This window comes from Falco peregrinus, chromosome 1 (assembly GCF_023634155.1).
Source record: "Falco peregrinus isolate bFalPer1 chromosome 1, bFalPer1.pri, whole genome shotgun sequence".
NCBI lineage: Eukaryota > Metazoa > Chordata > Aves > Falconiformes > Falconidae > Falco > Falco peregrinus.
In genome coordinates, this window is record NC_073721.1 from 42,025,740 (window position 1) to 42,040,309 (window position 14,570).

At 47.0% G+C, this 14,570-nt stretch overlaps 1 protein-coding gene across 1 annotated transcript in view; it reads left to right on the forward strand.

Moving 5' to 3' along the window:
- Positions 1-14,157, forward strand: part of MEGF9 (multiple EGF like domains 9) — a 51,383-nt gene extending 37,226 nt beyond the window's left edge. Inside the window, exons 3-6 of the mRNA XM_055819719.1 lie at positions 3,470-3,609; positions 7,168-7,311; positions 8,179-8,451; positions 12,396-14,157. Of these exons, the coding sequence (XP_055675694.1) occupies positions 3,470-3,609; positions 7,168-7,311; positions 8,179-8,451; positions 12,396-12,850 (1,012 nt within the window). The 3' untranslated portion in view covers positions 12,851-14,157. The remainder of the gene's footprint in view (positions 1-3,469; positions 3,610-7,167; positions 7,312-8,178; positions 8,452-12,395) is intronic.
- Positions 14,158-14,570: the final 413 nt, after the last annotated feature.

Sequence of the window (14,570 nt, forward strand, 5' to 3'; positions counted from 1 at the left end):
AGGACATATTTTGGGGTGTAGGCTGTTCCCTCTGCCCAGTATTTTGCTTTTACTTACCACTCCCTCCCCAGTGCCTGCTGGCACGCTGCTACCCTGGGTGGCCGCATCCTGCCAGTGGGTGCTGTGCTGCCCCAGGCTGCCACCCCGCAGGCACCAAGACAGCAGCTTCCAAGGCATAACATGAAGCCCCAGGGCTGAGGGTGATGAGATGCACGAGCTCCTGCCTTGGGGGGGTCCCAAACCTGGCATGTAGCCCTCACCCCCACAGGGTCCGATTGCCTGGGGTTGGATCCGAGCCTTGCACGTGGTCTGCCCCTGTCCTGGCTGGCTGGCCATCACTGCCTGCTCCTTCTGCCAGGATCTCTTGTGCTGGTGATGTTTTTAATCATTAGGAAATGTATATAAAGTTGATGGATGATGTGATGGTGATATATATTACCTACATGGTCTTTAAAGTAAGTATATTAATGAAAACTTAGTAGAAACCAAGGCTAGCAGGAGACTTTTTGTTACTGGAACTCTCTTTTTATCCCAACACATCCTTCCATTGATTCTTTTGAGGGCTAAAAATTGGCTGGCTGCAGTGGAGTTAATAATCATCTGAAATGGAGTTGAGCAATTGATGTTGCTGCATCAAAATGTTTCCCTCTTCCCTTCCCCCTCCTTCCCCCCCACTTCCCCCCAAAAAGAAATTCCTGGCTGATACTCAAAATCCAGTTCAGTTCTCACCGTGCAAGTATTAAACTGTGGGTCTTTTCTTTCAAGTTTCTGGATTCTTATGGGCACAATCGGTCTGTTAACAGGAGGCTGGGGGTTTGGTTTTTTTTTTTGTGGTTTTAATGCATTTATGTCATTGACCTTTGCTTTAAAAAGTGTCTGACAGTCTTTACTGGACTGGATCTATAAAAAGGAGTGTTGTAAGGGGGCTTTATTGTATGGAAGCAATGACCACAGGCAAAGCTTTATATTTGCTGAGTGATTTAATTCTTGCACATGCAGAACTTGGCTCGGTGCCATGTGTAACATGTTGAGAAAAGGTCTCCTTGAGAGGCATTAAAACCAAACTTTCCAAAACCATCTTTTTTTTTTTTTTTTTTTTTTTTTTTAAATAGCTTGCTTTCCTGTTATTTTTAAGCTAACGAGTAAAACCAAGGGACGCTGCCCCAAAATGCTGCATTGAGCTCTAGCAGAGTCGTTGGGGAAATAAGCCTCCTTTCAAGAACTGGAGTGGGAGTCTGGGTGGAAGGGTGCCAGCCGGGGGAAGAGGCGGCTGTCACTGAGATAAAGGCTTGATCGAGGGACAAGAGAGAGTAAAAGGGAGCGCCCTGGGCTCCAGGAGGAAGCCTGGGAGGCTGAGGATTATACAGCTCTAGTGCTGGGTCCCGTGAAGCCCTACTCATAGCACACATCCCCAGAAGATGAGTTTTCAGGCTAAATATTGGATCCCCCACAAATTAATTGCTTCTCCCTGCTTGGCTCTGCCAGTCCCCTGCTCGCTTATAAGAATATCTGTCTAGTAGTGGTCAGAAGCAAATAAAAACAAACTGTTTTTTGTTTGCTTTTATTTTAAACACTGTGACAACATTTGGATTAATGTGAGGTCTTGCAAAAAGCTCTTTAAAAGTCAAACATACTGAGCTGCTTAACAGCATCCCTTTGAATTCTGCATCTGCCTGCTGCAATTCCAGATAATGGTCTGGAGAGCAAGGAAACATCCTATTTCTTTTTCCTTCTTGTAATCAGTCCATTAAATATGCCTAAAGTTTCATTTTCTGGAACTACTTAATTGTGCAGCCACTTGGGCAGAGTTCCGTATTTTGGTGTGCCTTTGAGTATTTCCTCTTCCTTTGGCAAACAGACGAACAACAGAAATACTAAATTATGTTAATTTCTAACAGAAGCAATGTCTTCCCCCAAACATTGCAATCTACTGCATTTTAATTAAAAACAACACATCAACGGTGCATCAAGCCATTTGGAGCCTCAGCTTCTATTAGTTTTAATCAGCAGATTTTTCTAGGGGCTTTTAGGAGCAAATTGTGCATTTCTCACTCTTCCCCAGGAGGAGCGAGGGAGAACAATAGGTTATCTTTGTGCAGGCACACCAAACCCTGAAATGGTGAATTAAAAAAGTGTATGAGTAGGGTGGGGGCTATACAAGGGAGAGCCAAGAGGAGGGCGCATCCAGTGGTGTGCTGGGGGTGCTCCGTGGATGGCACTGGCTTTGTCCACTGCAGCTGCAAATAAACCCCTCTCCTGGAGGGAACCGAATGACGTTTATTTGGCTTGCTGTCCTGGCCTCCCCGTGCAGCACACAGGGCTGAGGTTTCCTGCAGGTCACCCCAGGGCTGTTGGAGATGCGGAGGGGCACTTCTGTGCTCCCCATCCTCGGCTGGGGCGGTTGTGGTTCCCAGGTGTGTGGGCGGGATGAGCCATAGCCAGCAGTCACCGTGTCGGCGGGGTGATGGGAAAGAACATTTCATCCATTCCTGTGATGTCTCTGAGAGCTGAGCCTCAATGCTGCTAGTATATAAAGTCACTTATGAAAGCAATAGGTTTGAAGCCTCTACATGGAGAGACTGGCATGCAGAGCCAGAGGAATGAGGGTAACCTTTGCTTTTTATAGCCTCTTGGTATTTGCTCATGCCAGCTCACAGCAATGCCCTCTGTTTTAACTGTGCAGAACTCCACCCTCCGTGCAGCCAGAGAGGGTGCCCGGGTAAACAGGCTCCTGCCTGGGATTCGCTCTAGTGGGAACTGCCGGGAAGGGAAAACCCTCTCTTGTCTTGCCCTGGAGAAGTCGACTGGGGAGAGGAGCTTGTCCGGTGGCCCTGAGAATGCTGTGTGGAAGGGATAAATAGGACTGTGGAGGAGAAGCTGAGGGAGGGCAGGAGGCTGACGCCTGCCTGGGCTGAAACCCCAGCGAGACACCTGAGCTGCTGCGCTGGCTCTCAGGGGAGCTGGGAAAGCAGGTGGTGAGCAGGGAATTGTCCGCTCGCCCCAAAATCCAGGAGGTGCCGCTTGGCACCAATGCAGAAGGGAGATGATTATCCACGTGGGTGCTCTTTTGTGGTTCAGGTGTGGTGATCACGGGTGTCCCAGTGTCCTGCAGGACCCAGGGCCAGTGCAGGTGCTTGATGAAGCTTGGGCCGGAGCGGGGCTGTCGGAGCATCAGCTGGGGGCTGACGCATGGGCATGGCTTTGGGCCAAGGCTTTCCAGAATGAGCGATGAATTCTAGTGCCCAGCTGGAAATTGCTGTCAGGGCAACTGGTTTTGCAGAGATTCAGCCTTCCCAGAACTCCCCATCACTTCTTGGAAATTGTTGCCCATGGGTTTCATGTCCTGGTTCCAGCAGGCATTCCTGCACAGAGTTCCCCACTCTGGAAAGGGAGCCCAAAACACTGACCACAGGTTTGTCCTTTGGATGCCTCCCAGCACATCCACATTTCACTGTTTCTGTCTGTGCAGCTTTGGGAAATGCCAGTGTAAAGTCGGTGTCACGGACCTGAAGTGTGACCGGTGCAGCGATGGATACTACCGGTTTAACGAAACCACCTGCGAGCCATGCCAGTGCAACAACCACTCCAAAACCTGTGACAGCTTAACAGGTAACTATCCTCTTGCGACCATGGTGGACAGACTTCACCTGTCTCCTCTGTCTCTGGATTTTGCCATTTTTGGTCAGCAGACCTCTGCTCCCATCCTCTTCATCTGCATCTTTATGCCTTGAGTACCCAGGATCTTTACCTTAAAATGCAGGGTGAGGTTGGAGCTAGTCCTTTTCTCCAGGAAGGCCATCAAGGCTGCGTTATGTACCTCATGCTGCAGTGCAGAGCCTTCATTCTGCAGCCTCTGTCAGAAATCAGTGCTCTGTTGTTCTCTGCACTAGCACAAATACACAACATGGGCTTTTAAGGAGCTTTTCTTTAACTGTTGTTTACCTGGAAACATATAGTACTGGTACTGACATAAGGTGACTGTTATGGCAACAGATAACACGATTAGTGCTAGAAAAAACTGTCACCACCTAATTAATATTGCCCACTTTTTATAAATTTACCTCGTTCGTTTTCCTTGATCGTTTCTTTGACTGTCTCTCACTCATACAGATGTTGCTGGAGTGCAAATGTTGAGACACCTGTGTTTGAATAGCTTATGGGAGGGCAGTGGGGAATGTAATTGCTTTCCCATCTCCACCAAAAGGAGTGATCCCGGAGGAGCTATGTTCTGTGACTGCCTGCGCAATCCCCACTTTAGCAACAAAACTCACACTTCAAATCCCAAATTCTCATCAAAACTTCCAAGATGGGATGCAGTTCTGCAATATTTATCCAGGAGCTTAGAAAGGAGTAATAATTTAAAAAATGTTGCAGCATTTTTGCATAGCTGTCAGGGAGGCAGAGCTCATCCAATAAGGTGTTTCTGGGCAATTTCTGCACCATTGTCCGTTTCCTCATGGCCTGTGTGTTTGCAGGGGAGGAACGGGCAGGCGCAGTGCTGGCGGTGCCCAGCTGATGCCCTGCTCCTGCTTGGCGTTCGGGGGGAGCGGCAGGTGCTAGGTCTGCACTCCCTGGGGGTGAATTACTGCAATTGTTCCTATACTGGACTTCATGTGCTTATGTCCTACCGATATTGAAGCATGTAAGATTGTACCTAAAGCTGTGTGCACATCAGCTGTGTTACTGATTTGGAGCTGGGTGTGTGGGTTTTGTGAGGGAGTGAGATAATCTGCTCTCCCTTTTTCTCCCTCAATGTTCCCCCTACTCTTGATTTAAAAAAACAAAACAAAACAAACCAAACCCCAGCACAGATCTTGCCTCCAGGACGGGGCTGTGCAGGCATCCCTTCTGCTGAGGCTGTCCAGCTCTGACCACAGCATTGCAAAGAAAAACCCTCTCTTTCGTTAATGACCTATTGTTGATTTGACAAAAATCCATTTTTAAAATTTTCCTCCATCTGCTCTATTTGCTGCTGGGGGTGGAGGAACCCAACAAAACCAGAACAGAGAACAGTCGATTAAAAATTAGATCTGACGTCTAATAAGTAACACAGCACACTCAGCCTGCTCTAGAGACTGCACTTTGTGTGACCTCCCCAGCTTTACATCAACTGTGTGTAGTCTTTGTCAAATTTTCGAGGTTTCTTTCGCATGAATTCTGTACTTGGGGCTCCCTCTGCCGGCTCCGCTGCCAGCGCCGCAAGCCTCGCTGGGTTTGCTCTGGCCAGGAGGAAGATTTAAAATTACTGGGCTGGAAATTGGGCAGCCAGAGCTCCCCAGGCGCCAGCGCTTCCTTCGACACGAGCCTTGTGCCCCGTGTTGTGTCTGTGCAATGAGTTTGGTTGCTTCTTCCCAGCTGGGGTGCTGTGTGGTCTAATCCTTCCTGAGGGCATTATCAGGATGGGAAGTGCTATTAATTATTAAGGCTTTCCACAGTGATACCTGATTGCAAGCCCATGCGTGCTTTGCACGGCTGAGCAACTTGCTGACTCATCGGAAACACAGCCATTTTGCAGGGTCCGTGTCGATAAATGTGAGTAATTTCAGCCGGTGGGAAAGACATTGGTCCTGCAATGACCGAGCCTGTACAGAAAACGCAGGTGTGATCCCAGATTTATGCCCCCACTAATGCCTGCAGAGCACAGTTCAAGGCACCCTTGCTGCTGATCAGGCAAATTAACCTTCCACAAGCTGGTCAGTCCCAGGCAGACAGTTCTTTTTAGTGCTGAAGCAGCTGATTGAGGTTTGCAACTGGAGAAGCCAAGCCCAGCAGATCATTTTCTGCTTTAACCCTGACATCTCTCCCACAAAAGCCACTGGCTCGTGTCTGACAAGCTGTTGGGTGAAGAGCAAACAGTGTGTGGGAGCTGACGCCGAGCAAGTGTCCTTAGTCACCGGGGTGCCGCCAGCCCCACTGTGCGGGTGAATCAACCGCTTCCCAACAGTGGGAGCTGCTGCCAGGGTTTGCTTCCTGCCCTTGGCACGAGGGTCAGCTGCAAGGACACGCCAGGCTGGCTCGGGGATGCTTGGCTGCGGAGTCACCGCTGTGGAGAGAAGAGTAGGAGCCGTGCAGCGTGCAGGGCTTGCAAGGGAGCCAAACCCTTCCCATGTTAATAAGAAAATCTGCTGTGTTTTTTTTAACAGTCAGCATTAACGTAACTCAGGATTTTTTCTGTAGTTAATGTTGGTATGAGATTTTTAACATAGCCCTGCAGCACTGCTAGATTAGCTCAGTGAATCTCCTGTCTGTGCTCATATGTGCAGTGAATAAACTGCTCTGTGCCGCCCTGGTTTGTGAGGTGGTGGTGGTTGCCTTTTCAGAGTCTTGTACACGGGATTTAATCATATCAGCTTCCCTCAGGTCACTGCCGCCTCGATGAGGAGCCTGCTGAATTAGAGGATGTTCCTGTTGATGAATGGGCTTTTGATGGAGGCTGTGTTTTTATAGCTAGGGAGATTTTTCTTTCTCCGGTCACAACAGTATCAAAATGTAATTTAGAGGGCCATTAGGACACAGCCTTTGCTAAGGCACAGCACGTCGATTTTCTGATTCAGGGGCTTGCCCAGGAAGGGGAGGTGGCTCCTGCAAACCCCCAGTTCTCCTCTGGTTCTCTGGGAAGGTCAGTAATTGCTGCTGCCGGGTGCCTGTGACGGGATAGAGAAGCTGAGCTGTCCTGGGGGGCTGAAGTCATCTGCCCCCAGAGCAGGACGGTGGCACTACCTTCCCCTGACCACCAGCGCTCGGTGTGGGAAGAGGCTGCACATAGAGAAGGGCAAAGGCATAAACTGGGGGGACCCCTTGTGGGAGTGGGGGATTTGAAGCATCAAGATTCCATCTCTGCAGCACAAATGCAAACTGAAACTCCTTTCCTTGGGGACCATTTAATATTGATGGCATGTGCTTACCTGCACTGACCTTTTAGAGCGAGGAGCTGCAGGCCTCTCTGCTGGGGCCACCTACTTTTTCATGTTATGTGTATATGTGTGTGGAGGGGGGGAACGACCATCAGCAGGTTATGAGAGGCCAGGATCATGTTTTGGCCAGAGGGCATCCAGAATCACCTGTGAGCTCTGATAATTGAGAGCACTCCACATGGATTCTTGCTCCAAATATTCTGCTCCAGTTCCTGCCACGGAATGGTTGCTTGTGCTCCTGTCCCTTCCCCAGGCACCTGCTTGCATTGCCAGGAAAACACCGAGGGAAACCACTGCGAGCTCTGCAAGGAGGGCTTCTACAGAAGCGCCCACCCTGCCCACACCTGCCATCGCTGCCCATGCTCCACCGTGGCATCGACTGGCACCTGCCGAATACGTAAGGCTTTTGTTTTGGTCTAATTCCTCAGATAATGAATGCAGCTCTTTTCAATTAAATTGCCGCTCGGAGCGCATCAGCCTAGCGAGGCATTTTATAGCCCATGAATCTCATGTTTGTGAGAACTGGGGCACCTTGCTGGAAGCGGCACCTGCCACGCTGCACCCTTGGTGCTTGTGTTGCCTCTTGTGAGAGCAGCTGTGCAGTGGAGGGCATCAGAAGTGTGTGGCTACAGGCTGCAGCATGCTCTGAAGCACCTGCAACGTGTGTCAGAGAGAAACTGCTGAGCTTGTGGCAGGCAGGAGAGGTACAGGAGACGCCCACCAGTGCCATGTCCATACCTCTGTGAGCCCTCTTCTGAACATCTCCACAGGACTCCAAGCAGAGATTCCCCAATCTTCCTGTTCTATTTTCATGTAACCGAGAGAAGTCATAGTTGTAATAGACATATATAAGACTTTTTTTGATATTTCCTTAATCAGTTTTGCAATCAAGCCACCTCTGGCTTTATGTAGGCCAGAAAGTTCCTGTGGGTTGCAGGCATCCCTGATACAGTTCCAGCTGTTTTCTGAAATCGGCTGTTTGAGACGGAAATGTTCAGTTTGCTTGGCAACTGCTGAGTGTGCTCTGTGATGCTGGTACAACGCATCAGAAATGCCCAAACCATTTTTTTCTCCAAGGAACAGTGAAGCTGCTGGAGCTCAAAAGTGGTATTTTCAGTGTAAAAATTGAGATTTATTAATGCTCAGTGTCTGCTGGGTTTTGTCATAATGACTCGTGGTCAGGTCCCACAGAACAAATCCCACAGTGGGTGTTTCTCTGCAGGGGGCTGTGGCACATACCTGGTTTGCTTTCTGTATTCTTTAGAGCCTGGTGAATCTGCCCCAAGGTGTGACAAATGCAAAACTGGGTACATTGGCCTGAACTGCAACCAGTGCGACAACGGCTACTACAATTCTGACAGCATCTGTGTAAGGTGTAAATGCAATGGGAATGTGGACCCAGCGCGGTCCCCCCGCATGTGCAAGCCCGACAGCGGGGAGTGCATCGACTGCCTGTACCACACTGCTGGGTTTCACTGCGAGGAGTGTGAGGACGGCTATGTCCGAGACCCCGAGGGGACCAACTGCACCAAGAAAGGTAAAACAAACTCTCCTCAAATCAGTGTCAAAGCTGTGCGGCTCGGGTGGGCACAAGCTGCCTGACAGCTGGGGAAGGAATGCTGGTAGTTGTTCAGATTGATTCAGATTCACCTGGCCTGTGGTACAGGGAAGAAACCCAGACCTTTAGAACACGTTGGTACCTGCTGGCCTTGAAATCTGTGGTTTAGAGTTAACTCTGTAACCACCCCGATTCCCAGAGTGTGGCAGGCACCTCCAGTGAACAGGCTGGCAAACCCCCCCGCTGTCTGCAGTGTATTTAAATGTAGGTTTTCAGATTTCCATTGCTTGATATACCTGATCTCTAAGTGCCCAGTGAATGGTCCATATTGACTAGTCCATTCAATAGCTCTGTCTAGTTCTTCTAGTTTTCCAGTTGCTTAGAAAGGGTGTTTATAATAAATTTTGTCACTCCTCACACTCTGCAAACAGTAGCTATTTGGATCAAGTTTAGATACTTTTTTTTTTCTTTTTTCTCTTCCTAAATGGAGAAGCCAAAGCTCAGAGAGGTGAGATCCAAACTTGCAGAGCGAGTCCAACACCAGAATTTACTGGTATGTGCTCTGGTGGTCTCTTGTCAGTCTTAAATCCACATCCAAGATGCTGCATACAGTATCTCAGACACAAACTAGCTCTGGTATTTAGGGAGGCTACTGTGCAGCATGAGAGAAAATGGTTCTTAAGTTGCTTCTTCAGTGGTGATCAGGTGGTTGGTCCACAAGGTGGATCTCCAGCTCCATGCATGGAAGCATTACCGGTGTTATGTATTAGATAAGAGAACCCAGATTTCAGGAAAGTGTCTGGATCAAAATTCATCCTTGTCACCAACAGAGATTTAATTCAGATCTTCCAGTAGGAGTTCATGTGGTTTTCACTCCCATGCTGGGAGATGTAATCACGGAGTCCTCCTCTGTGCAGGGAGGTGATCAATACAAACAAGTTGAATACTCATTAGCTGTAACAGTATCATTACAGGGCTGGAAATGACACTTTTGCATCAGGTCATCCATTATCTCCCCCTGCACAGCTCTGTCTTTGTGCAAAGAGCTGCATGACCTTGCTCCATTAAAATCCATGTGTATGGCTTTGCTTGCATACTGGCAGTTTTCACCATTCAGTTTTATTTTAATGGCATTATTAAAGCTGATTCCTGATATGGGGACAGACTGGCCCCTTTCAGAGGGACTGGGTCATGCTCTTCTAGCTTTGTTTTTTCCTTGACACCTGGTTTTTTTCCCTTTCTTATTAAGCAATTAAGAAGGCATACATTTTTTTTAAAGCAAGTTGTATAAAAATTGACACGTTGAGGTACTGTGCATTAAGGAGTTTTAGGTTAAGATTTTCATAAACCACTAGTGCATTCGAGTGGCCTAGTTTTGAGTGGCTTCTAGAGTGAAATCATCACCCAGACTCTATTTAAGTGGTCGCAGTTGGAATAATACAGCATGTTTTGTACAGCCTGGGCAAAGCTAAACCCAACCTTGCATATCCACAGGGGCGGTTCAGAGTCTCACACCTGACCAAGATTTTGATGCTTTCAAGGCTGATGGAGAGAACATTTAAAGGGCATGTGGGATGACCAAAGTCAGTGGGTTTGACCCCTGGGTGGATGGTGTTGCTGCTGCGATGATGAGGCACAGCAGCAAGGACTTAGTGATGCAGCGTGGCCCTGTGCCACCCAGCCGAGCATCGCCACCTTCGCCGAGAGCTGGCGTGTGGGCTGCTGGCACGGCCCCGGCTCCTGCCGGTGCTCGTTCATTGCAGGAGGTAGCAGAAGCTTTGCAGAGACTGCATTTCAATCAAGCAGCTGGATATGACACTCACGTCAAAGCTGCCAAAGCAGCCCATTCACTGAACAGCTGCTGCTCTCAAGGAGCTGCTTTAGGACATCTGGAGGGCTGGCACGGCCCTGGTGAGCGGAAACAGGCATCGCTGTGTTGCAGCCCAAAGGTGACAGCCCGCGGTCACAGCACGGCCCTCTTTCACCATGATGTTAGCGCCAGTTGTAGGAAATGTTTTCACCCATGTCTCACTTGCCAGCACTTAGCTGATGCTGACTCACAAATAAAGCCCAGAAAAGTCCTGTTTCCTCGCTAGTGAATCAGCCATTGTTTCGATCCTGGGTTTTTTCTAATTATAGCTGCTTGGCAGGGTTTGCTAAGAATTGAGTGTTGATGAAGGAATTTGGAAAGAATGACTGAATTCCTCGTGCCCTTCTCCCAGAGCTGTATCCAGGAACTCTTGCTCCTGTCATTTTGCTTCCTCCTGCCTGTTACCCCATAGAGAAATGCCTTCTGGCATTCAGCATCCTCAGTATTCTTATCACCCTAAGGCAGGACCTGCAGAGAGTAGAGGAGCTGCTGCAGGAAGGGGACTCTGAGCAGGAGCCTAAATTAGGTGTGTGATCCCCCCTCCAAGGGTTTCTTTCTCCATTACCTGAACTGGGAACATGAGAGCCCAGAGTTAACTCCCGGGACTTCCCTGAGGGCTCGTGGCAGGAGACATGCTGAATATTTCCAGCTCCTGTTGCTATTGGAGATGCAACTTAGTGCACAATTAGTCCTTTGGAAGTGACTCTCCTCCTCAGTCATAATTAGTAGACGTTCTCTTCAGGAGAGCTGGATCAATACAGCACAGCACCTTCAGCTGTAATTGCTGCAGCTGTAAGTGGTTTAAAATGAAGTTGCATTTCTGGCAGCAGAAAGAGAAATTGAAGGGAGTGGGGAAGTGGGTGCAGAGTCGGGTGGAGCAATAGGTATAGAGAACGTGTTGGTTGAGGCTTCAGCTTCTGGAGGCTTCCTGCTGCCTGGATTTGAGAATCTAAAGTTGATGAGGTTATTCCTCTGAAGAAAACACTTTATTATTTTACATTTGGGAGACTAATACTCAGGTCTTATGGTGCTTTTTGAGGCCTATAGCTCAACTGGTTTGAAGGTGGCATAATGAATTTGCATCCCACTTTCAAGATCTCCAGTGTTCCCCTGTCACTGACTCCTAGGTCTGTGAAGGGCGTTATCCCATGTCTGCTGGAAGCAAGGCAGGTCCTTGGCTATTTTGTGCCTGGGAACAGGCTGCAGAAGAAGACGGAGCTTGTGGCACAGTTTAGTAGTTGCCATGTTCTCATCCTTCATATGTAGACAAAACAGGATCCAATCTGGTTTCTGCTTTGTTTGAAGGCTTCAAACAACATCTACAGATTATTTTTTTTTTTTCCTTGTGATTTGGTTACCTTCTGCTTCCGGTTGTGCAGGCTGGGGGTTTCCGTGAGACTTGTGTATGACTTCTTCATTCAAAAGCAGAACTGGGATTATTTTGCCCTTTTACATAAAGTGGTGTAAATACTGAAACCTGTTGCTAAACACTATGATGGCAGAATACTTATGGTTCATTTTTTCATTTTTTATCATCTTTTACAGGTAAAGCAGGAATAATAATATTGTGAACATGTCCCTACATCTAGCATACTAACTGTAACAGGTTTAACTCCTGGAGTTGCTGTGTCCTCCCAGCCTTATTGTGCAGCCCACGCAGACAACAAGCAAAACTCTGCCTTCGTTAGGGTCCAAGTCCAAACTCTTGCTCAGCTTGATAGAGCCGCGTTTTCATGGGCTGGACGTGAGCTAGGCTGGGTGGCTTGCTTTCATCACGAGCTCACGCAGCTGATGCCGAGTCTTGGCTACTGTGTGTATCCATCACCAGATTTTTCATAGGAATGCTGCACTCAGTGAGCACTTAGCAGACAGAATTACTTACAAAAACTAAACCCAACTTTGGCTAATCATTTTTGTAAACTATTTTGAAAAAATACCAGCTTTAACAGTGTAGACTTAATTGCCATAATAGCTGTGATATGTCAAATCTCTTGTGTTTGTGTTTGATTCAAGATTAACGTATTTTATTGATGTTTTTTAATTTGTTTTGTAGAAGCCACTCTTGGCCCAGAAACAAGGGAGTTTACAACTTCTGCTCCAAATGCCAGCAAGGCAACATCATTTTCAACGGCAGTGATAAACAGTACGTTGTCACCAACAACTATACACACTATATTTCCTATGAGCTCCTCTGACAATAGTACCTCTGCTTTTGCAGATGTTTCATGGACTCAGTTTAACATAATTATTTTGACAGTTATCATAATTGTTGTGGTCCTACTAATGGGCTTTGTGGGTGCTGTCTACATGTACCGTGAGTATCAAAACAGAAAACTTAATGCTCCTTTTTGGACCATTGAACTCAAAGAGGACAACATCAGTTTTAGCAGCTACCACGACAGCATACCCAACGCTGATGTTTCAGGGCTGTTGGAAGATGATGGGAATGAAGTTGCACCAAATGGACAGCTAACGCTGACGACTCCCATGCATAATTATAAAGCTTAGAAGAAGTGATCCAGCTATTCCCGAGTAGGCTTTAAAAAGTTACAGAGCTTGTTGAAGGGGTATCAGGATCCATGCCAAGGCTCCACACAGGAATTTGCTCTTCAGGTACTCTTACGCTGGGCATGCTGTAGCTTGCAGGTGAACAGAAAAAAAGCGTAGTACATCCAAATTTCAGGTAATACGGTGAAATGCATTCAGTGTCCTATCCTCCATAAAGATCCATAGAATTCACTGTTGTTACAGACCTGATTATGCTGATCTGAAAATATTTTTTTTGTGAAGAGGTGGTGGGGTGGAGAAAGCAGTACCCCATGATTAATCAGAAGCCACTTGATTTTCAGCCAGCCTAACACTTATGTCTGCATCCTTCAGTTTGAAAAGTAGCTAATGAATTAACAGTGGATTTTCAGGAAATAGACATTTGTGAAGGCTAATGTATTAGTTCCTGATATAAACTGGTTTGAAAAGGAGGAGAAAAAAGGGAAATAACTGTTCACTGTAATACCAAAAGGCAAGTAGAGGAGTGAGTTGCACACTTGGAAAAAAGTCACCGTTACTAGTTTCCACTAATCAGGGAAACGGGAAAATGTAATGAAAAATATTTGACTTAGGGAAGAGACTAAGCTTTTCCTTTTCTGAGTATTTATACAGGGTGATGATGCTATTAAAACATAGCAATCCATTTTTTTTTTCTAGGAGGAGTTAATGAACTTGTATAGTTTCTGTGCAAGGGAAGACGACAAGACATCTCAGGGTTGCCGTGTAAAAATAAAAGCTAGGCTTAATACCCTACCCTGATAGAAATGGTGTGTTCTGTATATAAAATGTAATATATCTTCTTGGAATTGTATTTGTAATTATTTGTAAAAAAGACAACCAACCGACCAACCAAAAAAACCCCAACAACAAAACCATGAACCCCCCTAACCTCCCCTATTCCCCAAGTCATATTTTAACACCTAGATTTTAATTGTACAGCGGTTAGTGGCGTTGTTTAAAAAGAAAAAAAAAAAAAGAGGATTGTTTAAAATACTGTAAATTAGATGGCAATATTGTTGGAGCTGGGACTCTGGCAAACACTGACTGCTTAAAGCTTTTCTTCTAGTGTCACTGAATAACTTTCTTTTTTAGAGAAAATGTGAGTGCTCCCTACTTGCATCTGTCAAATTTTCCCATTTCTTTAAATATAGAGTGAATTCCAGTGTCACCATGACTAGGGCCTAGTAGGTGTCCAAAAATCGGATGTACCATTCTGTTACTTGCTTTTAAGTCTTTATACAAAAAGCAAATACACTGTCATGAATGCATTGAGAGCCTGATCACAATAGCTGAGCTTTTCCAAAGTGGCTGCTCATCACGTTAGCAGATCTCATTTCCATCTCTCCCGTGCTGACATAGTGATGGGGGAGACTTGCTGGAAGGCTGAGCGCAGCCTATGGAAGGCAAAAGCAGAAATCTCCTGGATTTGGGTGGAAATGGCTTTCAACCAACAAGCTTGCAGGAGACGATCTGCGCTTCTTGGCTTAAAAGCTAAAAGTGCATGGATGCTTTCAGGAAATGTATGTAGCACAAGGTGGTGGTAGGGAATCAGCAGTCAAAAAAACACCTGCAGGTTTCACAGATTCCCTCGATTTTTGTGGGAGGCTGGCGGACAGTTAGCAGAGGGAGGACAACTAATGGGCAGCACAGCACAGGGAGGTTGCACCAGAGAGTTCCTCGC